Source organism: Aphelocoma coerulescens, chromosome 10 (assembly GCF_041296385.1).
Source record: "Aphelocoma coerulescens isolate FSJ_1873_10779 chromosome 10, UR_Acoe_1.0, whole genome shotgun sequence".
Taxonomy (NCBI): Eukaryota; Metazoa; Chordata; class Aves; order Passeriformes; family Corvidae; genus Aphelocoma; species Aphelocoma coerulescens.
This window is the reverse complement of record NC_091024.1, coordinates 13,489,012-13,515,827: the sequence shown is the minus strand read 5'-3', so window position 1 is coordinate 13,515,827 and position 26,816 is coordinate 13,489,012. Positions and strand designations below refer to the sequence as shown.

General features: G+C 38.7%; 1 protein-coding gene across 1 annotated transcript; it reads right to left on the bottom strand.

Moving 5' to 3' along the window:
• Positions 1-71: 71 nt before the first annotated feature.
• Positions 72-22,719, bottom strand: TEX9 (testis expressed 9). The gene is made up of 12 exons (XM_069025320.1): positions 22,647-22,719; positions 22,475-22,560; positions 21,579-21,642; positions 20,333-20,403; positions 16,498-16,546; positions 15,494-15,579; positions 13,828-14,006; positions 9,963-10,045; positions 7,481-7,654; positions 3,547-3,681; positions 2,924-3,058; positions 72-1,293 (listed from the first exon to the last, which is right to left on the bottom strand). The coding sequence occupies exons 1-12, from the start codon at positions 22,689-22,691 to the stop codon at positions 1,216-1,218; spliced, it is 1,185 nt and encodes a 394-aa protein (XP_068881421.1). The 5' UTR covers positions 22,692-22,719; the 3' UTR covers positions 72-1,215.
• Positions 22,720-26,816: the final 4,097 nt, after the last annotated feature.

The following is a 26,816-nucleotide window of genomic DNA, read 5'->3' as shown; positions in this document are numbered from 1 at the left end:
TCCAGCAACACAGCAGAAACCTAAGCTTGCATGTGTATTCCAGTCTGGACTAAAGGATTCTCCTAATGCACTACTTCTGGGAAGATGTGGCTGTCCTGACATTACACTACTACAGTCCTCATCCAAATGTAGTGTCTTATCTCCACGAGGTAGGTCTGAGGTACTTCACTGGCAGGTTCTAAGCAGAGATGTTGTTCCATTCTGAGGTCAGAACCACTGTTTATACCTTTCTTTCAGTGCATAAACTGACTAATTTTTATCCCATGTTCTTTTTCACTTACTCTGAGGCAGGAATCCATTGCAATAGCTGAGGTCTGGCAGAAGTTCCTGCAAGCAGCACAGGCTTGTATTGCTCCTGTTCATTAATGTATGCACAACAGGCTCAGCTCATCTACCTTGAATCTGTTTTCTAGTTATTGATTACAATGATGACTAATGAAATTGTTAAGGATGTAATGCTTGTAGAGCACCTGTGAATGTGGAATCATCGCTCCTGCCAAAGCAGCAGCTGATGGCCAGGGAAAGGTTTAATATTTTCACCTTGACTGAAGGAACACTTTTACACAATACAGCTATATGGGACTATGGAGTCAGTCTGGGCAATGAGAGGCAAGTCTCATGTATAGTTATGCCAGCCAGGGGCTAAGATGTAATGGCTAAAACAAGTTATGGTCATTTCTATAAAAGAGCTGTTGGTGCTTAAATTAGATGCCAGACCAGCTAGCTTTGAGGGGAGATCTATTACAGAGAACAGACCAGGCCAATTTTCCAACCATGTGTTTTAAAAAGGACATGACATTTTCTTCTCAACTGGATCACTGGTTAATTTATTTCTGTTGCAACAAGGAATTTTCTGAGACTAAATCCTGACTTCCTTGGACTGAATATTACCATAGGTAAGGTACAGTTTTAAATGCTAAAACAGAGCAAACTGATAACCAAGTTCACTTGTTGGAATATTCCTTGCACGGTCTGAGCTTTTCTGCTCCTTACAGAATGGGCAGTTTGGCCTGGCAATGAAGTAGAAATTTGTATTTCATATGACATTACAACACAAGCTATCAGGCTTACAAAAGTTAAACAATTTAAACATAAGTAAAGTCAACAAAATCAATTCAGTGGGATATACAGTTATTAACTATTAACAAGGACTCATACACAGTCTCAATGTACCGTCTGACTCCTCTTTCGAACAGGAGTTGTTATTTAAGGGGATCAATAATTTCCCCATTCAAGAGCTTTCATGAATTCCTCTTCGGTAAAAGAAAGCATCTTGGCAGCTTCAATGTGCATCTGAAAAAAAAAAGAGCAGAAGGTAAAATAGTGTGAATGACCAATACAAAATCCTGGATAACTGGGATATTTTATGGGTTTTAATGAAGCACAGAAATTCCTGAAAATCTGACAACTCTTGTCACTTCTAAAGAATACATGTAAGAAAACTGGTCCACGTTCTTTCAAACTGATCAATATAAAATTTAACATTAAAACTATTACAAAGCAAATCATCCTACTCCTGATATTTAATGTCTTTAGGGAATTTTTTCCCTCTATCATTCTTCAGGCGCTGTCTGCTCTGTGCATCTGAACCTGCCACGCAAATACTACACAAATAGCCTAAATAAGGTTTTTCTAATTAATTCAACAAAAGGCCTGTTTGAAGCAGACTTGAAGTCCTTCCACTGATTGTGAATATCGAGCACATGTGAGCTTGAGCTGCCCCTCCCCAGTGCCTTTGGCCAGAAGCTGCAAGGCACAGGGTTAGCCCCAGTCTCATCTACGTTCCTCCAGTCACAGTCTCTTCAGAAAGGACAATTCACAGCATCCTTCATCTGTCAGTAACACTTTTTGTAAGAAAAGTTAAGTGGCTTTCTTTCCTATCTGCAGTTCTGATACAGCATTTGTAATTGTTTAAAAATGTATTTAATGCAGTTTGTGACACTTGTCTGAGACCATGGGTTTGGTTCCCAGTCAGAAAAGAACAGAAATGCTGCTCTGTGACACCCATTTCAGTGAATTCACGTTCCAGAGGACAATGAGCTACCTCATCTATAACAACATATTTTGAGTGAATGCTGTGTAGCTTTAATTCTCAAAATAAACTTGCAGAGCTAGAAAGGCCAGCCAAAGGCTGAGCTAGTACTGCTGCTGTTAGATGAATCCCCAGGATCTCCTCTGCATCCTGTTACTGCCGGAAAAATTCTCTTGCACTGGAAATGCACAAGCAGCCCTGGTTCCTTTTATTCCATGTACCTGTCCTCCTTTGCCCTGTGTTGGGGAAGTATTCCAGATTCAAGGGTGTAGTTTCACATTGCAATTCCCAGTTCTTAGGATAAATGTGTGTATTTTGCTCCTCGAAGTTGCCACTTCATACAGAACTATTCTTCCTCTAGGGGCTCAACAGCTTCGAAAGTGTTTACTAAATGTCTGGTGATCACTGAGTACTCAAAGGGTAAATAAAATGTTCTACTTTATCTCTAAGGCTGGCCCTTCTTAAAGGGGGTTCTGTTTAACAAGCCACCATACATTGCTTGCTTTAGCTGTCTTACAGATTTGGTTTGAGAGTGTAAGAAGTGCACTGACTCCATCACAAAATGAATCCCATGAGATTCAGCAGAGTAAGCAATTGGAGGTGACCCAGTCTGTCCAGACAGCTATGCAGCCCATAGCTCTCCATGTCTCATGCAGCCTCAGAAGGAAAACTGATAGAAATGGCTGCACACATCCCAAGTTTTTAAGTGAAAGGTGTGATGGAACTAGTAAGTGGAAAATTGTTCCATTTGGGCAATATCTCTTAGTATACTTTCCTCTCATTTTAATTTCCTTCCATGTAAACTCAGAGTTTTCAATATTACTTTATTGGACAACAGACACATTTAGCTAGAGGTTGTTAACTGAAATACACCCATACTCTGCTCCTTACCTTTTGTCTCTTCAAAATATCAATTAACTTTAACTGCTTTTTAAAACCTGTAATTAGCTCTCCTTTTTGTTTCTGCAGTTTCTTGTTTTCTGATTTTAAGTCTTCGATCATTTTGAGTTCTTGGTTAACTACATCCTACCAAGGGAAGAAAAGGAGAAATGTATTAATTATAAAAGTGGTGCTTTAATCAATGAAACCTGGCATTACATAAGAAAATGACAAACAGTAGCCACACATGACACTTCTGAAAAGAAATGGGATTAATCAAAATACTCCCACATCAAAGCTTAAAAAAGAAAAGAAAATCTTGGCAGGAAGAGCTGTGGTTTGTCTTTGTATGTATTAGGTGTGTATGTGTACTTCTCTCTTTCTCTAAACATGTCTCATTTTCACACAAATGAGGAAAATCAGAAAGGCTTTAACTTTATTCTGTACATTTCCTCCTCCTGCAGAGGTTGCAGTAGTGTCAGCTAAGATAATTTACTGAGGCCTTTTGTGATTTGTTCCAATTTTGGGGCTGCCTGTAAGAGATACGATGCTTCCAAAGCCCATCAAGCTTTTTGTCTCATTCTAGCATTACTGAGTGATTACAGACTGGAATTTCTTTTCGTAAGCCACAGTACCTTGTTGCTTTGCTTCAGTTTATTAAGCTCCACTTTATACTTCTCCACTTCTTCCAAGGCCCTGTTTAAACGAACCTCTGTTGCACTCTGAGTGGCTGCAGCCTGCTTTTGGGCACGCTTTAGATTCTCCAATTCCTATTTAAGAAAGGACAAACCCAATAAAAACATCATGATGTTAATGGTGTTGTAATGAATCCTGTATCAACAACACACTTACAAAAGGCTCACCCTTGAAAGCTGAAGTCTGTGAACTTCTTTGGCCTGCAGATAAAATGTGTCTCAAAGACAATTCTACTGTTAAAACATCCCCTTCTCCTTTGAAATCTTGAAAAAGGATCTTTCTCATCTTTATTTTTTTTAAGCTTCTCTTGGAATAATTGTGAAGCTGATCATGTAAGACCCCAGGACTGACTGAAAAACCTTGTATGATCAGTCAGAAAAAGAGAAAAAAAATCACTGTGTGCACTCTGGGGCAGATTTTGGAATGGTGGCTCATGTTCCCAGCTGCTTCTTCCCACCTGTTCCTTTCACCTCTTTGCCCCAGAGCTTACTACATGCATTTACCACCAAGAAGTTAAAGCAGCCTACTGAAGATGGCTGAGGTTAGTAACTATTTCATCTGGCAGAAAATAGTTCATCAAGTGTTATGGCACCAATCAAAACAGTTGTCTCTTGACTCTGCTGACAGTATTTCATAGTGCTGTAAGTGGGGAAATGAGAGAAAGAGACCAAGGTGAGGAACAGAATAATGAGACTAAAGATCAGGGAATATAGATAACAGACAAAGTAAAAGAAATAAACAATTCTGGCAGAAAGAGCACATCTTGTTTTACAAAAAAGAAATAAGACATTTTCTTTATCAAACTTATAGTAATGGGAACAGAAAGATTCTTTTAACCAACTCAAGGTAGAGAGGGGGCTTCCTTATAATGAGGCAGCCCTCAGACTGCCTCATTTCTGAGTAATTATTCTATTTTCTCAATTCTACAGCTGCTCTGTGGTGGTTACTTAAGACTTCCACATCATTTATCCAAGAAATACATACTAATTGACCTCTTTGTCTCATATCAAGATGATGGAGCTGTGAATAAAGTCAACTGAATCTTTTGTGCTATGTATTTTATTCTGCATTAATATGAAAAGCTTTGGAATATAGTCTTTCAAGCATTAAATGACCAAAAAAAATAGTCTATATGCAATGCAAATTACTTATCCGCTAATCAGATCATTTAATGAAAGAATTCTAAGAATTCTTTTAGGGATTTTTGTCATTTACTGTCACATGTAACACCTTATCAAGGACTTTTCTGCAAGTCATCCAGTGAAGGTATCTTGTTAAATATAGTCAACTCCAAGTTTTTAATCTCAAAAATGCCTGAAATAAGTGTCTTATTGTGTAACTAGGCAAGGTTTCTGCCTAAGTCAAAGCTGGATTAGTTTTCTCACATAATGTTTCTCTAAGAGGGGAGAGAATAAACTACTTTGTTTTAAATTTGTATCCCATTTCAGTTGCTGGATTTTCCCCACTGTTCTGACATGGCTGAGGCACATCATGGGACATCAGCAGGGGCTGTGATGGCCCATGAGGAACCCTCACCAGGCCACCCGTCCTCCCAGCAGCAGTGCAGGCAGCACTGCTATCTTTAGGAAGCTCTGCAACACCTCCCCATAAAACAGTTGAGAGAGAACTTTTACTTAACATCAAGCCTTTCTTCAAGGCAAGTGATAAACCCCTGCAAAAAGGCCTAAAAAGAGTAAGATAACAACTTTGGTGTTCCCCCGACTGCTATCTAATGTTAGAGCTGAGCTGAACACACAAAGGAAGGAATGTTCTTGTAGACCAGTGGTGAAAAAGAGATGGGAGAGGTGATAGCATTTATTAGATCAACTAGATAGAAAAAAATTTGAATGCTGGAAAGAAATGGATGGAAATTTCTGGGAGCATCAGAATTCAGCTGCTGCCTTAGGTGAGTGCTGCAGCAGAAATGTTTACAGAGACCAAACACCAAAAGAATGAGATGTAAAAATAACAAAGTAGTTACCATGTTTCAGGTAAATTGTGAAAAGCACGGGAGAATCTTTGCCTAGACACATACAAAAAGTACCTGGGGCATTAATGAAGTTACAAAAACTTGATAATCTAAGGAGTATGGGGACGTACGTATCACAATGTAGGTCTATTATCTACATTGCAACAACAGAAAAAGCAGTAAAAGCTCCAAAATCAGAGGTTACATTTGTGCTCTCTCAGCTATACAGAAAACTTTCTTTAGACTGCAAGTAAGAGTTGTGAGAGTTTAGCAGCACAGTAGCACCATTTCAAGCCTGTGTTCATAGGAAATGGCTTTTAAATGTCTAGAATTGAACTACACTACATTAATTAAGTAGGGTTGAATAATACTTCATATCTAAAAAATAGAGCAGTTTTCAGACTCCTAAATCCACAGGAGATAAAAGCAGTTACTGCAAAATTATTTTTACATGCATGGTTTTTGCAGTTAGATAATTTATTATAGCAGAAAAAATATGTAAAATAACTTCTGAATTAGAGAACCTTTCATTACATACATTTGCTTTTTTTGCTGTCTTAGTATTTTAAAGAATTACCACTATTTTTCATGATCATGACTGATGGGTAACTTTGGTGAATTCTAGAAAACACAACCTAGGAGGAGTAATTGAAGCAACTGAGGATGGTAAATCCAAAGCAAAGACCAGTGAGGGAAGTGACCATATTCTGGATATGGTACCAGTACACTGGAAGTGAATAAACTTTTCATCCCATTTCCTAAATACTTTGTGACTGTGTGCAAGGAAATGGTTGAAATTGCCATTCCAGATGGCTTTAAGTACAGGTTAAACAATCTTATGTACAGGATGGTTGGAATATAATTTGTTCTGTCTTGCTTTAAGATAAGGGACTAAATGACTGTAAATCTCTAGGCCCTATTTGCTGTGAGCTGATGAGTAGGATAAATACTGGTACTGAATATTTTTTCTGACAGAATCACAATCAGTGTAAGGGAACTTAAAACCTCCAAGTATCTGCACAAAAAGAACACAAAGATCATGTTAGTGTTAAAATGCCAGAACTAAGAAACATTAAGATACAAGCATGCCCACACAAATCCATAATATGATTTAATGGAAGTATGAGACTTTGATGGGCTGAGTTGTGTTCTATTTCCCCCAAATTTTTAACTGAAACATTCTCCTGGTTCTATTACATGTACTACACAACATTATGTGTATTATTTTGTTTTGAAGTCAACCCCTCTAGCTCTGAGGAATTAAAGAAAAATATGTGCTGCCCTTAAGATTAAGTTCCAAACAAACAAAGCTGTGTATGCCAGGCACGGGCACCACTGTGCGTGTGTGGGACAGCAGCAGCCACGCTCACTTGGACTCAGCCACTCTGGAGTGCCTGCTTTTCCAACAGTCCATTTGCAACAACAAAGACCTCCCTTCCTTTACCTGCAGAAGATACTATTATAAGCTGCAGGTGCTTTTTAAGAAAATGTTCATTAGGCTCTACAGCTTACAATAGAACTTACAGAAGCAATTTTTAAAAAATTATAATTAAAACCTGAGAAATGGAATTTCCTTGTACTTTTCAGGATTCCTTTTTATATTTGACAGCAGTTTCTGAAAAGGTAGTTTTGTCTCTTGTGGGTCTTTTACACAGGAATTTAATTTTAAAACAAAGAAATATATGATGGTAGAAGCAGAAGAGCAGTTAGCAAAATATATTATTTCTTCCTTTTAAAAAAAATTATTAGGCCATTTAAAAATACAATTTATAAAGCTATTAACAGACATTGAAATGCTAATCAGGTCATTGGATACAGCTCTTACCAATCCATCAGGGAACAGAGGGTAATTTGATGTGGGTTTTTCCCTTATTTGAGATAAATGAGACTAATATCTGCAATACCTTTTCTAGTGCAGTGACCTCTTGTTGTAACCCTTCATTTTTTTTGTTTGCTTCTTGTGACAACATTTTGTACTTCTCAGTCTGAGACTGCTGCAGGCTGATTGTTCGTTGCAGTCTTGTGTTTTCTTCTTCAGTATCTTTAAGCCGAGTTTCTAAATTCTGATTTTCATCATCCTGTATGGCAGTAATTAGCAAAAAAACCCAGCTAAATTATTGCAAGGAAGCAGAAGGGTAATGCAGTAATAATGTCTTGTAAATAAAAGGTAGTAAGAATATATGTGCTGTAGATCTAGAAATAGCAACAAGTAAGACTAAGGAAACAAAACACTGTTGTACCAAGCTAATACTTTAAAAACCAGTAACACTTGCCTCATTTAATTTTCTGCAGTCTTTTACTTGAAAGTGTCTTGTAGCAGTATGTAAAACATTTCTCATAGGCCCAAAGGTTTTGCAAATAATCAAAATGTTATAGAATAATATGAATAACAGTGGCACATAGGTATTTTGTAACAATTTCATGAGAATAGCTAAATGCACACATTAGGAAAAATTATGGGAAAAGGAAGAGAATGTAATTACTGATAAACCAATCCATTATGTTTTAGGATATTATCTGGTTTTGACTTAAAAGCAAGCTAATGATCCAGGATACATCAAGTATTCAAATTTAAGATTCTCTTAACATGAAGTGAATCCCGTATTAGATTCATGACCTACTGGCAATTACATCCCACATTAAGCATTATAATTCAAGGCATTTTTCTTTTATAACCTTTCAAACTTTATAAGTGAATACTAATTTAGATTATTTCAGAGACACATTATGCCCTGCTTTTCTTTAAGAAAAAGAAACCAGGCACATACAGAAATGGAACTTACATGAAAAAAGTCTCTCTCTGCTGTTCTCTCAGCCCCTTGGAATACAAGCTTCCCACCTGGGAAATCTGTGCTTTATCCTAAGCTTCTCATGACTTCACGCACCTCAGAAACTCCCACCTCTTCATATTTAAACAGATTTACTGCTTCCTTATAACAACTGGACTGTGAATTGGAACCAAACTCAGAATCTATCTCAAGGCTTTGTCAAAATGAAATTTTTGGGACCTTCTATGTAATAAAGTTATTTTCACACCAGAGAAACTAGAACCCAAAATGATACATTTACATACACAGTGCTAAGGGAGCAGGACAAGAATAAGTACAAGGTTGTCTGTCATCTGCTACAGTAACTGAATTCTGTAGTGGTTTTGGCATGGAATGATGAAGTTCAATAGCTACTGACAAAATTATATTTGATTTGAAAATGAAGATGTCTTTAAAATCTAATGTAACAACTTTCTTCTGATCACAGCATAGAAGTATTGAAATGCAGAAGCACCTGTGTTGATAAAAATAAAGTACAGATATAAAATATCAAAATCTAATTACTTCTGAAGATTTTCTTCATGTACTTATCTCAAAAAACTCATTTAATATCATCCTGCTCCTTAACGCTACATTAAAAGCTTGTAAGAAAACATATAGGTGTTTTGCCATATGTTCTTAATGTCATAATCACATTTGGGCCTGGGGAATAGGTGGAAAAAAACATTCTGAAGTTAAGAGACCACAACTAAAAATAATCCAGTTATGTAAAATGGAAAGTTAGTTCAAAAACCTTGCTTGATTACAAATACATGAATAAGAAGTGATCTCTCTGGCAGACAGATATGAACTACTTAAGGTTTTACAGCTCAAGAGCTGTTTGAGCATCACTTTAAAATATATTGCCAGACAGTGCAGATCATAAAACTCACTTGTACATTCTAACTGTGAAATATCAGTGTAGCTTCACAATGCCTTAAGTTCAGTCTAATCTGCCCAAATATGTAATTCCAAATATTGTCCTCTGCATCAACTGTACTCTTGAGAACAGAGACTCATCTCTGTTTTGATTACAATACTCCACTTAAAATGGAAGCTCTTTCCACACTTGATCCACTGAATACACCGAAAGCACCCAACTGTATTTTTCAAGCTTTTGTATTTCTCAAGCTGTTCTATTTCTCATTCTGCCCTAAACATCCATCTCATCCCAGCAGCTGGCTCTGGGCACCACTCTCTTTCTCTCTGCATACCACACTCTGCATTTCACTGCTACTGTTTCTTCCTTCTTTTTCTCAGGCTCTGCTCTCCTTCCCAGCAGTGATGGTTTAGGACTTCGCAGCACCATAGTGGCCCTACAGCTGGGGCATATCTTCATTCCCAGTGGTTCTTTCTGGCCCCAAATTATTTTCCATTAAGTGCCTTTTGCAAGCTTTTAGCCCAAGATCACATACAGAAATTACCACCCCTGACCCTAAATTCATAGGGTATTTAAAAAAAAAAACAGAACTCTTAACTCTTTAATCCTTGAAAAGGAAAGGTTGAGAGAATTCTGTTTTGTGTTTATTTGTTAAAGAGGAACCTATTCCATTTCTACATTAAAAAATTCATCTCTTACCTTTTTCCTGCATTCAAACACTACACTTGCCAGGTCTTCCTGTGTCACACGTAACTTTGCCTTAAGAAATCTGATTTGGGCTTCTGTGAACATAAAAAGTTACATTTAGTATATTTATACAAGTACTCATTATTCAATGCAGGAAAGAACCAAAACTGATGCAAGAACTCACTTTCATCTTCTTGTATTTAAAAACACAATACATTGTTTATAATTATTGAAGAGAAATAGACAAATAAAAACTCAGATTTCTAAAAAGGTGTTGCGGGTTTCTCACTCTTAGGCAGAGCTTTGTACAGATTTTTTTCTTTTAATGACTGAACTTGACATCTTTAAAAGACTCATAATTCTCAAAATTGAAACTTGCATCGTACCATGCTGTACATGACAGCACTTACTGAGTTTGATGTCAACAAAACTATATTGTAGGGCATGCCTACCTTGCAATCCAGCTGGAGCTGCAGCTTCTGTAGTTACAACCAAAGTAATTTTAAACTGTGCACAACAAGGAATTCTATGTAGACTGCAAACCCCTCTTAACAGGTAAATATCCCTCCCACACAGTAGTCTATGCTTTTTTAAAGTACACTGCTAACATTCTTCAACTAATAGTTTAATATTAAATCCATTTAATCAGATGGTTTTTTCAAATGAAATACTTTCTTGGTCCTGGACAGCTAAGAAATGGACTGGCATGATGAAACAAGCTGTATGTGAACAGTCTGTTCTCATACTTCCTGTTCCCCGGATCATTCACAAGGAACTTCCACAGGCATAAAGCATGGAAACAGTCTGAGGATCAAGCTGACTAACACAGGAATAACCATTATTCACAGTAGCTACAAGGGGAAAAGAATAAAGTGGAGGAGGAATATCTGGATCTAAGAGTGGAGAAATGGATGGGTACATGTGTTCACTTGCTGTAACAGGAATTCATTTACTTTCCCTCACCTTCCCTCATCAATTGCAGCTTAAGCTCTAACTCTGCAGAGGCCAGTAGTAAGTACAATTTAGGAAAACACCATGAAAAAATACGATACAGACTGACTTGTATTCCTCCCGTTATATCCTTGCTAGCTTCTGGTAACTAGTGGCTATCAAGATGGAGACTATAACGAAGCCTTCATGTTCCCACAATCTCCTTTCACATACTTCTATATGATTGTTTGATTTACTTCATAAAACGTACTGTAGTTTGGCATTTACCATATCCTTTGGCAATGAGCTGGCTAATTTAATTATGCATTATGTGAAACACTTAGTATAGCTCCCTTTAAATCCAATTTAATGTGGCATTTACTAGTGTTTGCACTAGAGAAAGACAGCTTTCCCTTTACCATTACTGTTTTCATTGCAGATCTTTCATATTGCCTTTAATTGTTTTGTTTTCAAACTGAAGATTCAAATTCAAGCTGTTCTACACTTCTAATTGCACTGTACACTCTGAACTGTATTTTTGCTAGTTCTACATCCTGGATTTGAGATGGGGTGTGCAGAACTCTGTGCCATTCTCAAGATGGGGTAGCATCAATTATATAATAGCATAATGGTAACAGTACAATATTGTTTTCTGTTATCTTCTGAAGGACTTCTAAAACTTAATTTGCCTTTTCCACTGTGGACAGGCAATAAGTTTATGCTTTTGGAGATTGTTTAGTTATCACTAATTAAGGTAAATCCACTCAGTAGTAGGTGTAACTGGAGCTGTGTAGTAGGTGGGATGGGATAGCTGTGTTTTCTGTCAGTGTTACTCACCACTCTTTAATACAGAATACAGACTTGTACTCCATCACCTCACTCAGTACCATGAGATTCTTTTGCAATACTTCAGCATCAGTTTTAACTACCCTAAAATCATTGTTTCACAGACAAATTTCTTTACCAGCTCTCAATGTAAGCTCCATGACAGATTCCTCTAGGGCTATACTACTACCTGTAAAAACTGGTTGTTTTTCACCATTTTGTTTCCTCTTTTACTCAGCTATTAGTCCACAGAAAACTTCTGTCTTATCCAGCTGTGTGTCATTAAGAGCACTTAGTAGTAAAACTTGTGGAAATTCAAGGGCACAAGTAGAACCAGATCACTCTTGGGAGGTGCCTATAATCCAGATAATTTGAATTCTGACAAGGGGTAAAGATAATTAAACAATTAGCTTCCTAACTGGTCAATTTTAATCACCTGATGAGGCTGATAAGGGGGAGTATCACTTCATAGGATGGTCTTAGGTTATACAGTAACCAATGGTTTAGGGATTGGTAAAGAAGAAAAGGACATCTGAGAGACTCTGATACCTTACAAAAAAGAACTGCTGTCTTGAATTCTTGAGATAAGCTGAAGATTAACATGAAGTGCAACAATTCAGGTAGTTTATTCATATGTGTTTTATCATTAGATAAAACCAGACTTTCATGTTCAGCCTTCTTTATGTCTGTGTGCTTCTATCATTGCTGGTTACTGCAGACTTGAATTATAACCCACAAAACCAGTCCCAGACTAAAATGATGTCTGAGCTACTGTGTTGGCAGAAAAATGGCTGCACTGTGCTAACCTGTGATCATGAAATACAGGGAACACAATTCCAGGAGGAGTGCTGCAAGAAACTCAGGGAAAGGACAGTGCTATGAAATCTTATCAGCACGTTGGCCTAAATAGCTGGGCACAGGCACACAGGCCTAAGGAATCCATTATGGATTATTCCTCTCTGTAACAGGCCTGGTTAATACCTGTGTCTGCTTCCTTGTGAACACTCTTAACTGTTCTAGGAGTCTGGCACTGCTGGAATGCTCTGTAAAAGCTTATTCACCACATTAAGGAGGCATTCAGAGTGTTCTAAACAGTCAATATCAAATTCAAAATGCAAAAATTAATCCAGAGGATTTTTATTTAATCATTAAAGTTACAAAAACAATCCTCAATACTCCAATACATACCCTTGGTCCCTGATTACAAGGCACCAGCAATAACTCTTCTTGAGTTGCCTTGAATTAATTTGGTGTAAGTTTCCAATGCAAGGCAAAACAATTTTTTTTTTGGTTCAGGAAGAGAACTATAAAAAAGTTATCTGAGGGTATGGTTAGGGAGACTTGGTAACAGAAGATATGCACAGAATTATATGAGGTTAGAAACCAAGCTACCTCTGTGTTGGCATGCTTGTTGACATCAAGCTGTTAGATTAAAAGGAGAGGGCTCGGGCACTTCGTGCTACTGCAGTGAGTCTCTGACTTCATGCTCACTTTAGCATTGTAAGGAACTACACAAACTCACTTTTATCACACCGGAGCCAAAAAGACAGATGTGAGTCATGCTTTTAGCCTTGCTGGCAAATGCTGCAATCCCTTCCCTGCTCTGTTTCTAGGACAGACATTAACACACCATTGGGAGTGGGAAAATACCTGGAGGATTTGAATTCAAGCACTGTACCTGAAACATTACCTCGTTTCAGCCACTTGCTAAGATCCACAGCACTAGTCTGAGGAAAGGCTTTAGGCTTTTGCCTCTAAAGGCAGAGTCTGTGCAGAGACTGAAGCTCACCTTTTTGGAAATACAAGCTTAGCATCATGTACTTCTGTTTCCCCAGTGAAATGAATCAAATGTTATGCACTTATTGAACATACATAACCATCCAAACACCCCCCTGCAAAGGTGAAAAGTAAGATAATAATTCACTTTTCCACATAATCATTCATATGTGACCTGATCTTCCTCTAGGACTATGTAAAGAGGAAAAACCTTCTTTCCCTTTAAGTTAAGGGCTTTAGAATTTCTGTAATTTTTACAGAAACTCCTTTTGTCTCTCCCCAGGAAAACCCATTTCTAACAGTCACGAAGCAAGAATAAAGGTACTAACCATGGAAGGAAACTTACCTGTTCCCATTTCATTTCCAACCCTTGGAATAATATCATCATCTTGACAGTCTGGTAAGACTCCTTTCTTTAGTTTTTCTTCAACTTTGCTTATTGTTTTTGTTAAAGAAAAACCTATGCAGTCTTCCAGTACTGCAACACCATCAGCACTTTGTACTTCCATGTTTCTTATTTTTGAACTAAAAAATGAAAAATCTAGATTTTAAATTTATAATACATTATATATTTTTTTTTTGTATTTGCTATTTTTAAGAGTGTAAAGTTATTTACATAGTGCAATTTCATTACCTGCATTCATATGAAAGATGCATCAATGGCAATTTCTCATTTTCTTTCTGTAAGATACCTTTACCATATTCCACATGAATAATTATAGGATTCTTACATACTGTAATGTAGAAGACAGAGAAACCACTACCATTTTTAACTGAGAAGATTCTGGCATGGTCTTCTCGTCTCAACAAATCTGTAACTAAATCAGAGTAAAGCAAAGAAACAGAGGAATGTTCTATTGGCTTTGGCTACTATCCTCTGTTTTAATTTCTGCTCTTTCCACCCCCCACCACATAATCTTGTAGAACTCTGTTGCCCCTGGATGTACTCCTACCCTACCACAATTTCTGCATCATTATGCCCAGCTTAGGAAACTTCACTGATCCTCGAGGTTGCATATCAATATTTTCATAAAACCAGAACACAGGGTAACACATCACCTACACAGGGTATCTCCTCTGCTTTCTCCTATAGAAAGGTAAGCTTAGTTCTCACAGGATCTGAAGCTCCTAGCTTCTTATTCCAACATATGCTCATGCCAGTGCAGCCTCCAAACTCCTTCTAGCTCCTAACTTTCTCCCACAACTTTGGGGTTGCCCCACAGGCTCTTCATCTGTACAATTCCACTTCTGAATCTCATGATGGGGGTGCCAGCATGACAGCCTCCCCTGAACTGCCCAAAGGAGGTCTGAAGGGCCTCCAGGGATTTCCAACTCCTGTAAGACAGTCTCAGCCTCTGTCAATTCCATGTCCTGCCACCTTGAAGATAATTTTCATCCTATTTTGGTATTATGCCATATCCCATGGGAGTTTTAATTTGCTCCCAGGATCTTATGGATTTTTTGACTCTTCTCTTTTTGTCCAGATCTCCATTTTTTGGTTTTGCAACCTTGAATTTGCTACCTACAGAACTGAAGCTTCTCAGCTTGGAGCCCCTGACAGTTATGTTGTATTACTGAGCCTCTTGTCCTGTGAGCCCAAGATTCACTACAATAGAGGAGGCCCTTCAAGGCCTCATGTTTCCCAGCACCAGTCTGATCACAAATCAGGCTGTAGCACCCAAGTGTACTCTCCCAGGTTGCCTCAGGTGCTCTATTTTTGCTCGTTGGACTTCCTTTCATTGAAGGAGTTTACAGAATTTAGCCGTCAGCCTTGAGAAGTGCTAAAGCAGAAAGCAACAGTTTCATTGGTGTATTATTAATCACATATGTCCACTGATAATTTTTGGTGCAAGTAAATAGAGATAGCCACATGGTGGCGCTGACTGAGGAGGACCAAAAGTTTGATACATTTATTTGTATAAATATAAAAGCATACATGTATAAAATAACTTGATAGACAAAAATAGCAACTACAGGATTTCATGACAAACCAAATGAGATGTTTGGTATACCTTGAAGTTGCTCTTTTTCCCTTACTTGCAGACCATGGTCTGTTCTGAGCTGTGGGCGCAGAAGGAAATTTCTTCTTGTTTTCCACCTAAAAGTTTTTTCAGAAATTAGTGGGGCATTATTATTACTGAAATACTTTTTTCATGCTTTTTTTTTCTTCTTCATACATCCATACTCAAGGATAGTTTTCCAAGTACGCTTTTCAAACTTTCAAAATGACAACATCTCAGTTTTATTTGCACTCATCTTTGGCTTGCAACTTCTATGTCTTTATGCCCTAATTGTAGTATACCCAATAGTCATTGGCTTGTGAGAGTTTTTCCACACATACTCATAATAAATCTATGCACAAGCAAGGCTCTGAGCTTTTATCAAGGTATTAATTATTGGACGTCATTATACCTTCAAAAATATGGTATTTTATGAATTATTTTAATCTTATAATGTCTCCATTGAAGGAAGATTTAACAATATTTCTGTTACTTTCACCCAAATATTCTTAAGAAATAAAAGGGTTTTCTACTGTATTCTGATAAATAACTGCAGATGGTATTTTAGAAGCTTCAGCTCAACTCATGAAAGCTTTAATATAGTTGTAGTTAGAGACTATTGAGATTGTTCTTAATCTCATTTTTCCATTATATTTTCTAAATTCAGTTACTCTGACTGTTTATTATTACATCTAGAAGACACTAGCACTGCCTTTAGTAGTACACAAGTGAGGAAGGGAGAAAGCAAGAAATTAATTATATTCTAATATTTTGCACTTGGAATTCTTAATCTGATGTTCAAAATACAGTATTTCTCTCTAAGCTGAAGAGACAACAAAATACAAACATTAAGTATGATGTAAGTCAGTGGCAGTGAGAAGCCCTGGTAACACTGTCCCTGCATCACTTCCCTTTGTCTTGCCACCCACATAAGCCCCAGTGTAGCCTCAAAGCCACTAGTTATTATATTATTGAAATTATGCTAGAAAACAAATTAACCAGGATAGTTTTGGTACCTTGGCAAGTGAGTGTGTAAGAGATGAAACTGTGGTACAGAGTGGATCTCTGCATTAAAAAAAAAAAAAAATTAATTCACTGAACATCTGTAATAATGTAAACACTTTGCAGTTAAAATACAACCCCCCTCTCAGGATCAGGAGAAAAACATTTTATATGTCTAGAATAAACAATATAGCTAAGGTAGGAACATACTGAGTTCAAGCATAAATTCAGTCTCATTCGCTGTCTGTCCAGTCTACCTCATCTGCGACCCAAATCACCTGGTGAGTCTATGGTATCTAATACAGCAGTACTTATGTACCAGAATCCTGATCTTGTCTCTTGGAATTCAGGCTACTGGCTTGTTAGATCAATGATTCCCTGTACCAGGGAGTACTCAGCCAGGAAGCAGAGAGTTACAGCTTCCCCAGGACTATCCAGTACCAAAAATTGCCAGCAGCTCACTGAGTAACACCTACCTGACACACAAACCCCTAAACTCATACCAAGTGAAGATAAACCAGCATCCTCTACATCCTGTGAGCAGGTAGCTCCACCTGTCCTAGCACGGTCAGACTGACTATTGTCAGGTCAATTGACAGGGACTGTCAAAGGAATATGAGGTGGAGCAACTTATAAATAAAGCCTCACAGAATTTTCTCTGAAATAAGTATTATAAATGTGGTATGCATTTTACAGACACGGAATAAAACCAGGAATAAAAAAAGCAGCTTTCTTATCTGCTTATTTGGCTGAAAACTGTGCTTCTTAGTAACTGAATTTCAGGTTAAATTATTAGTTTTCAAGTCTATTGAAATTAAGTAGAAAGATTGAGCATGCTGTCTACTAGTCAGGTCAAATACCTTGTCAGATACAGATATATATATATATGTAGATAAATACATTAAATTTTGCTTTCAAAATGAGTTATGTGAATGTATATTATTGCAATGAAAGGCTATTTTTTAACTACCCTTTATAAATCTTTTACTTCAATTAAAATGCCGGCTTATAAAAGATTTTGAATAAAATTTTAATTTCTGGCTCATCAAATCACCAAATTTTTTTGCCAGGCTGATTTGAGCAAATGTTTAGATCTTGCCTTTAAAAATTTCACAGACATTCATCAACAAGAATTATCTGCACAAAGCTCCATATTTTATTAATCAAAAAAAAAAAAAAAAATCCCCCAAAACCAACCCCCCCGCCCCCAACCCCCCCCCCCCCCCCGAAAAAAAAAAAAAAAATCTGGAGAAATCATCTGTGTGTAGCTGGCAACAGACTTCAGGAATAGGATGATTAGTTTTTCTCTATTTACCCTATTTTCCTCATGCTTCCTCCCTATTGGTTAGCTCTAGGAGCATGCAGAAGGTGAGGATTTGCTGCCACAGAAATAGCAGTTATATGTTATTCTGAAAAAACCTGAAAATACAACATGCTCTTTACTCAAGAAAACAAGTATGTTCTTTCCCCCGGTAGACTAATTTTTTCATACTGTATCTGTTGTCTTAGGGTCGCCTCAAAAAATACAAAATCGAAAAAACCCAAACACGAACAAAGCAAAACAAAAAACCCAGCCTCACTCTATCGCTCAAATTCTCTAGCTTGTTTAACCCTGATGGTTTCTTTCCTGTTCCCCATCCCTGACACCCCATTTTGAAAGCCTGCTTCCCAGTTGTGTGGCTGTACGGTCGGTGAAATGACTGTGTAAATGGCACATAGGCACACAAACAAGCAGCCCGCGCTGTGTAAATCCCGCAGAAGCGCACAGATGAGCAGCCCGAGGCCGTGGCAGCAGGGGTCACGCGCTGCTGATCCCGCTCCAGCCCGCTCCAGCCCTTTCTGCCGGCGGCTCCCGGCGCGGCCCGGCCCAGCCCCAGCCCCCAGCCCCCAGCCCGGGCGGGGGCTGCCCATGCGCGGCCCGGCCCAGCGCCAGCCGGGCGATGGCTGGAGAGGGAAAGTGTAAACAAAAGCTCTTTGCGGTGCGCTCTCACCGGAGCTGCTTTGTTGCTACGTAAATCAAATTTCCCTGCAAAAAATATCCTGTAAGAACTCCAGAACAACTTCATTTAAAATATACGCTGACTTGGAGAGTGACTGAAGTATTTGTTGTCTTTTTTTTCCTACTTTGCTTACTCATTTGTTTTTTCCTTTCAACCTGTCATTTTTTTCCCCTTGATACCACCTCTTTCTTTGCTTCAGTTCCTCCCTTTCTTTCCAGTTGCTTTAGTGTTTATTCTCCTTAAAGGAATCAATAGAAATTTCAAGGAGATATTTCAAAAATACCTCAAGTGCTTCCTTTAGATTTAAGGCCCATCTGCTTGCACAATTTAGAAAGAAAAGAATTTTTAATTAAATATTAAATACTTGGAACTAATCTAATTGAATGGCCTCAGTGTTCACTCATGGATAATCAGTGTGCCTAATTCCTAGCACACATTTCCAGTTTTTTTCACAACAGCATGCGATTTCCAATCTTCTCTCATGTAAATGTTTACCAGAACACTATGTTTACCAGACTGTGGTTGTTTTAAGGTGTTTTAATTTAAGTTCGTAATTGGTAGGTCAGTTGATACTCTGACATGCTAATTGCCCTTCTTGTTTCTTTTTTTAAATTCTTCCAACACTTTAATTTATTTCTAATGTGTACCATCAAAGCTAATAATTCCCTTTGTGGGGCTGAATCTTCCAATCACATTACTTAATAAAGCAGCCCTAAAACTCAACTCCAGTTTGAAGTTCTTAAAAATTCTCCATCTAATGTTCAAAATCTATCTAACAGAACATAAAGTGAGATCCAGAATTTGTTTAAAGAGCATGATTATACTGATGGATAACACATTAAGTTTCTTGCCCATCACTCCCTTGGCTATGGCTTTAAAATAGGTCGGGAATAATTTTAATTGTAGTAACAAACTTTTGCTGGTAGTCAGGCTTCTATCACAGAAGCTGACTTGCTGTCACACCTTTTTGTGTATGGAAAATCCTTTTTACTTTCAGAAAAACTCAATGTTTTTGCTTTTATTCTACACAAAAGTAACTATTTGATCATCTTTATGAGACTTTCATATATACTATTTGAAAAGTTTCCCAACTGCAGCTTAACATTTGAAGCATTTTGTAGTCTGTTCCTGTATCCTTCTTATCCAGATTAGTGGCATCATAAATTTAGGAACCTACAGATCAGATCCTTGATAAACTGTGTATTAATCTATCTTTAATTCACCCATTTCCCACACTACCAATATACAAACCCTTGAACAACTAATAATAATGCCCCTGAATGCCTAAGAGAATACAGCCATGTCCCCACTCCTGAGCTGAGGGGTTTGAACACTCAGGTTGTGATCATCCAGGCCAAAGGCATGCGGGCCCCAGCACTGTAATGGTATCCACATTCCAGAGGGTGGCAGCTCAATGTTTTCGGGTCTTAGAGTTTTGTGTTTGTATTCATCAGGCATTTCCTGTCCCAGGAACACTAAGTTAAATGTGAACCAGTATCTATTCCTTCACTTTGTCAGCTGAATTGTTAAAAACCATCCACTGCCAAGTGCCGACTGTTTGGTACTGCAATGAAACCTGTTACCTTACCTTGCTCTTTTACAAAGGTCAGCACTACTTAGTATCTCAGATAGAACATTCCAGCAAAATTAAGCCTTCCTTGAAATAACAAGGAACAACACTTGCTTAGGATCACTTTTTTTTAAATAATAGGAAAAACTTTAAGACTCCACCAATGCAGTATGCAGCAAAGACAGATAAAATAGGAGCATGATTAGGACACAATTTAAGGTGTGCAGGATCAGTGTGAGGTTCCTCACCAATTATGCACAGCAGTTGTAAAGCACATACCTTTGTCTGTCATCTTCAAGTGACTTACTCTGTACTGAAACTGGCTGGGATACTATCTTCTGTTGGCCTTTCTTCATTAAGAAAAGAAAAAAATCTAGTTGATTTTGGGGGAATATAATCTATTAAAGATGAATTACCTATTTGTAAATCACAAATCACAGTAACTACAGTCTACTATGGAAAAGAATGGAAGCTATAGTCTACTGTGGAAAAGAACTTTTGAAACACAGGAAAAGATGTCTAAAAATGAAAATGCCGTTGCTATTTTGTTGTTAAATGTATATCTGTACAATCTGGCAGTGCCATGTGGTATATTAAGTATCCTAAGAATATTTCATCTTCTGCTATATTTAGAGAAGAAAAAACCAGTGGTTTTGTTGTTGCTGTTTTCTAAAGGAAAGAGACTAGATGCTATTTTGGCTGTTTCATCCGCTCCTGTACAAATGCCAAGCATTTAGGCTCAGCTTGTCACTGCTCAAGAGAAGAATATGTTTTCACAGGCCATAAAATTGAAGTTTCAACAGTAGGAGAAGTACATACAAGTACAGCTTTCCAGAATACTTACTAATTTGCTTTTTAAGCCTTGTTTATTTGAATGAATGTACTTACAATGAATATTTCTAATATGCAGAACACCTTCTCCAAACTGTTTTGGGTATAAACCATAACTTCCCCATTCCCTTTTTATTCATTTTTCCAACTTTCATATAAAGTCTTGACTCTCTCTCGTACACAGCCACACCAATGTTAAATGATAATACTGATAATAAGCAGGAACTTTTTCTGTTTTGAGAAAGTTTCCTTCTTACTAAGTTCATGTTATCTATTTATGTTGCTTATTCTTTGTATCTCTTTCAGCTTGAACAATGTAGATCCTATTTCACTAGGAGGTTACTGTAACAGTATCTGGTTTTCAAATACTAATTTTTAGTATTTAAGGCATAAAACCACCTACAGATACTTTTCTTAAGCAACTAAACAAGTTTTTTATGAGGTTTTATGTATGTATCTGCACAAATGCTATAGGCAGCTGTGTGAATACCTACCTGATGAAATTATATAGAAACTATTTTTGAATGTGTTTTCAATAGAAGTTTACAACTTTGAAAAGAAATAAAGTAAAGCTTACCTTGCATTTGAAAGCAACATGCTTTTAGTAGTCATGGTCTAAATTTCTTTTGAAGCTCAGCCCTGTGTGCATGCGAATCCAGACTAAATTATGTAACAGTCTGCATAATCTACTCACCATTAGTTCTTCAGCCTGACGCACCAGTTTTTCTGTTTTGGCTTCTAATTCTGCATTCAGTCGCCTGAAAGAGTAAGAATGTTTGTCACTAAGTTTTTGAAAGATTTAAAAGGAATAAATATGAGCATGACAGTATTTTTGCCTGAACTAAGTGAAATTTTAATGATTCCTACAAAGGAATGCCGAAATACACTTCAGGGTATTAGCAAAGTTATGCTTCAACAATTTCCTGTGTTTCAGCCAAATCAATAGTAATAAAACACGTATACCCATTAAACAGCAAGGTTTAGACTATAATTGTGAGAGGTGAGGGAAGTCTTTGGTTTTGGACATGCCATTTCTTAATACACATTGTATGTCTTTATTTCCTAAAGGTTTTCTGTGTTTAACACAATCCTTCCCTTCAGTATACCCAGCAGCAGGGGTTGGGGAAGGACTCATGTATGACATTGCTTATCATGTAATTAAAGAGGCGTTGCTATATGGATGTACAGGTTACAGTAGTGTGGTGTTCCTGCATGTTCACACACAGCCCTGGTGCTGTGACTGTCAGAGTTTGAGACGTAGCTCTCTGTACGCCCTCACCATTCACAGGGGCTGAGCACTAACAGGTAACAGGGCCAGAGCTTCCATGTAAAACCTTTACAGCTTTTAAGCTGTTTTTAACAGGCTTAAGCTTTTATATAGTCATAATTTAGAACTCAAGTCAGTGTTCAAAGCGCAGAAGAACCTCATGGCCGGGCCTAGAGCCTGCCTAAGGCGGCGGTGTCCAGCGGCGCTGGGCGCTGTGCCGCGGCCCCGGGCAGTGCCATCCGCCCTCTGCGGGACCCGAGCCGCGGCACCCGGGTACAGGGGACCGACTGTGCGCTGGTCCCAGCGGGGCAGGGCCTCCTTACTTGTACTGCTCCTCCTTGGCCAGCCATGCTCCGCTCAGCGCGCCGGGCCCCGCGAACGCCGGGGGGCTGCCGGCCGCTCTCCGCACCTGCGGGGGGATGGGATAGTGAGCGGGGCGGGCTGGGCACGGCCCCGCTGCCCCGAGTCCGAGCCCAGCCCGAGCCGCCGCCTTACCCCGGGGAAGTCCCCGCCCCGCCGGGCCGCGCCGACCGCCGACATTTTGTCCGCGCTGAAGCCGCTATGGCGTCGCCTTCTCCCGGGCAACCGGCGGCCGCCTTCCCCCGCGCCTTCCCTCCTTCTTTCCCTCTCTCCTCCCTTCCCTGCGTATCAGGGCCCCAGCGACAGCCGCGGGGACAGGACCGTGCGTAGGGACCAGCTGGCACCCGGCATGGTGCTGGGCTGCCACGGATTCAGGTGAAAAGGGCTGAGGGGCCATTACCACTGTTAGTGTAATAAATATTTATTACAGCCCTTCTGGACTTGCTACACGTTGTCCTGCCAGCGTCCCCTCATTTCAGTGCATTCAACTCCTGTTTGCGGCATGACGGCAGCTGTGCCACCCTCTCTATAGCTCTTCGGTGCTGTCATGCCTCTGCATTTCCTGAACTCACTTTTCTGTGATTGTCGCCTGGTTTTAGTCTCGTCCTCCACCACTGCTTTGAATCCCTCCATTATTTTTGTCCCTCACTCCCACAGAGCTTGATTTTGCTACATTTCTCCTTCCAATCACCCATGAGCCTGTTCCCACTCTGGTCTGTCACAAAGTCTGAGAGACACAAGAAAACAGATGAGGTTGGAAGGGACCACAGTGGGGTCATCCCTGAGCGCGTGGCACACCATTGAGTCCAGACGGTTCTGGAATATCTCCCGTGAGGGAGACTCCACGCCCTCTGTGGGCGGCCTGTTCCAGTGCTCTCTCACTGCACAGTGGAGTTCTTCCTCAGTTCAGCTGGAACTTTCTGTGTTAGTTTGTGCCCGTTGCCTCGTGTCCCGTTGCTCAGCACCACGAAGGAGGTTGCAGGTTACTTGCCCACTCATCTGCTCATTCACTCCCATGTCCTTTCCCAAGTTCCTAGCGAATTGTGCTACTCCATGTGACAACAGGCCAACTGTCCTGCACGAGATATCTATAGAGCAAGAATAACATAGTTCGATACTGAGTTACGTGGGCTGTCTATGATTTTAATTAAGAGATTTGCACAAGGGAAATCAGAAGGGCTTAGCTGGCTGGAAATAAAAGGTCTGTGCTGAAGGATTTCTGCAGAAGTATTGCTTGTGAGACAGAAGAAATACTTGGAGATTTTGAGCATTGAGACAGGCAATGTTATGGGATAAATAAGGTGAAATGAAAGGACAAATGTGATTAGTGAAAGGCAAAAAATAGAAATATCAGTATAGAAAATGAAAGTGTTTAACACTAATGTTGAATCAAGAGTATTGACACATGGGGAAAACAGTGAGCCTATGAAAAATGTTATGGGGATTTTGAAAAAAGTTACCTATCAAGAAGTCAGTCCATTTCCATCATTTTTGTGTTTTTACTAAAAAGACTAGCAGGAGGTTAATGGTGGCATTAAAAAAAAAAACAAAAAACAAAAAACAGCGCCATAATTTAACTCCGTAATTTGTGCTTTTGGTTTGGAAAAGCAAAAAGGATGAGGTCAATAGTAGAGATTTAACCTCCACAGGGAAAAGACAGATTTTGTTAAGAAATAAATTGTAGATTCTATGAGACATTAACACATCATAACCAAAGCCACGTTTTAGAAACCTCTCTAGTGATATCCTGGGGGATTTTAAGAGAAACAGGGGAACTAGAGAAGGAAACAAAGGTTGGCAGGATGAAAGCTAAGAGGAGAAATATGCTCTTTCCAAACAGGAACTTTTTTTCCCCAAAAGTACTATTTCTTTTTGCAGAACTAAAATATTGTCTTATTAATGTCTTCATGGGTTTTAAAGTTCTTGTACAAAATAGCTACAAGAGCATGACACCTTAAAATGCCAAAAGTATTAGCTAGAAGATCTCTGCTAGTTAGATACTGAGGAAACAAAATCACTGGTTGAGATTAGAGAGATTAGAGCAACAGGTTTTCTAGCCAGCTTTTCGCTAAGACTTAATAAACAAAAGAGGGGTAATTTATTATATCATAAATTATTAAACATGTTAACAAACACAGCAACACAAGGTTCTTCTTGTTTAAAACTCCCTGGGATTAATAACATATGTACATATTAGGATTGCAGATTTGCACAATATTTCTAAGATCCACAGCATGATTTATTTAATATGATTTATTTTTGGAAATATTATATCAATTGGATTTAGAATTCAACTACCTATATTTGAATATGTATTTCTTAGTGAACTTTGAAGTATTTCTCCAGAGATGTAGAAAACAAAATTAGAAAAAATAAGAGGTTTTGTTACATTCTTGATCCCTTACTCCATTAAGGTTTTATCACTTTAAAGTTGACCTGATGTGACCTTAACAGTTGTGGTTAATTCTCTAATACATAGCTGGTAACTGGGTAGAGAATGGGCTTATATTAGAGACCCCAACCAATAGCAAGATACATAAGGAGATAGGAAAATTTATCTCAGTATTTATTTGGAGTAAAAAAAAAAGGCATTTGAAAGCATAGCATTGGTATATGGTGTGAGATTTAGACAACAATATTTGTTAGCAAATTCCCATTTTCCATTTAATCATTTTTAAGGGTTGACTCAAACATAGAGACTGTAAAATGAAAATGTTTTTATCATTTTGAGGTGAAGTGTACAGCAGGTTAGAGACAGGTTTTGACCAGAGTGATATTTGTGATCATAATGAGCTGTACTTGGGACCTCTTTCTAGGGACCTCGTGATTAGTGATTAGAGTAGTACATCATAGAGTAGCATATCATCATTCTGTATTTTTCAAGTGTTTCAATTTTTATTTTCTGAGGATTATAAGATCCCAGAATTAAATTACTCTGACAGAAACGTTAGATTCAAAATGAAGTTGTTCACTATGTTGCCTTTGTTTTTCTTCCAGCAAAGGAGGAGATAGGATAGAGAACAGAAGAAAAGTAAAGCTGCTAGGAGTGGTTTGGGACAGAAGGGTGTGTGTCACTGCTGGGATGTTAGAATAGTTTACTGCAGAGGACTGCTGAGGATCAATATACAGTGTTTACTTTTGATTAAACCACAGCACATGCATTATTTAGTTGTTACCCGTGGCCCTCTTCCTTCCACAGGCACATTTTTGTGATCTCTCTTTCCTCCTTCAACAAAAATACAAAGGCATGAAATTTTTATATGAGCCTATTATCTTCATGGTTTTAGACACAATTTTTGTTCATAATATCTTCTTATTGGCTTAGAGATTCATTACACAGAATTTTCCTCTCTTTTCATAAAAGTTGTGATACTTAGTAGAGACCTAGAAAACTATCAATGAGGAGGGACAATGACAGGATTTCACTGTATATCACATTACTTGTCAGAAACAGAAGAACAGTAGTGGTTTGGCACAGTGTTTTCTTCCATAAAAATCGTTGGAAATGTATCAGGCCAAAGAGATAACAGCTGATACCCTGGCTCAAGCTCTTTGTTTTTGTGGTTTTTTTTATTTTAAGGCCCATTGTAAACAAATAAATAGCACATATAGATGCTACAAATGCATACTATTTTTAGACCAAGAATCACATTAAGGGCTATATATTGTCTTTGGTATGTGGTAGAGCTAAATTTGATTAACCTTCTGTTACTACAGGCCTCTCTCATTTGTACATCTATTGATTCCACTTCTAGAAGAAAAAGTCTTTCATAGGACTTGCTGCTGCCTGCTGTACCTCCATCCTAGGGAAGAGGGATGCTTCACCAAGGCAGTATGACTCAAAATGTTCCATGCTTCCTTGTCAGCAAGCTTGTTTGCCCAGGACCGTTTTTACTGCTTAGATTACCCTGCTCCGGGCCAGGCAGCCCCAGAAGGACTGTTTCCCACACCATATTTCCTCTCTCAGGCCCGAGCACTGGTGCTTCCCTCAGTGAGCAGCCCTGTTTCCAGGCACGGGGCTCCAGAGCAGAGCGCTGCACCCTCGCAGGGGTGTGTGTTGCCACGGGGCTGCTCCACTGCGTCGCTGCCACGTCTCTGGTCGGTGTGACGTGGGCTGCTCTTCACAGCATCCTCCTCCAAGCAGGGCATGCACAGGGAGCTTCACACTGCACAAACCCCACAGCCTGTGCAGGCTCAGCCCAGCCACAAGGAAGGAAAGCAGAGACAGGCTGACTGCAGCGCTCGCACATGAAGGCAAATAATGTCAAGCTAGCAGGCAGTTGTTTGTTTACTTATTTATTCTGA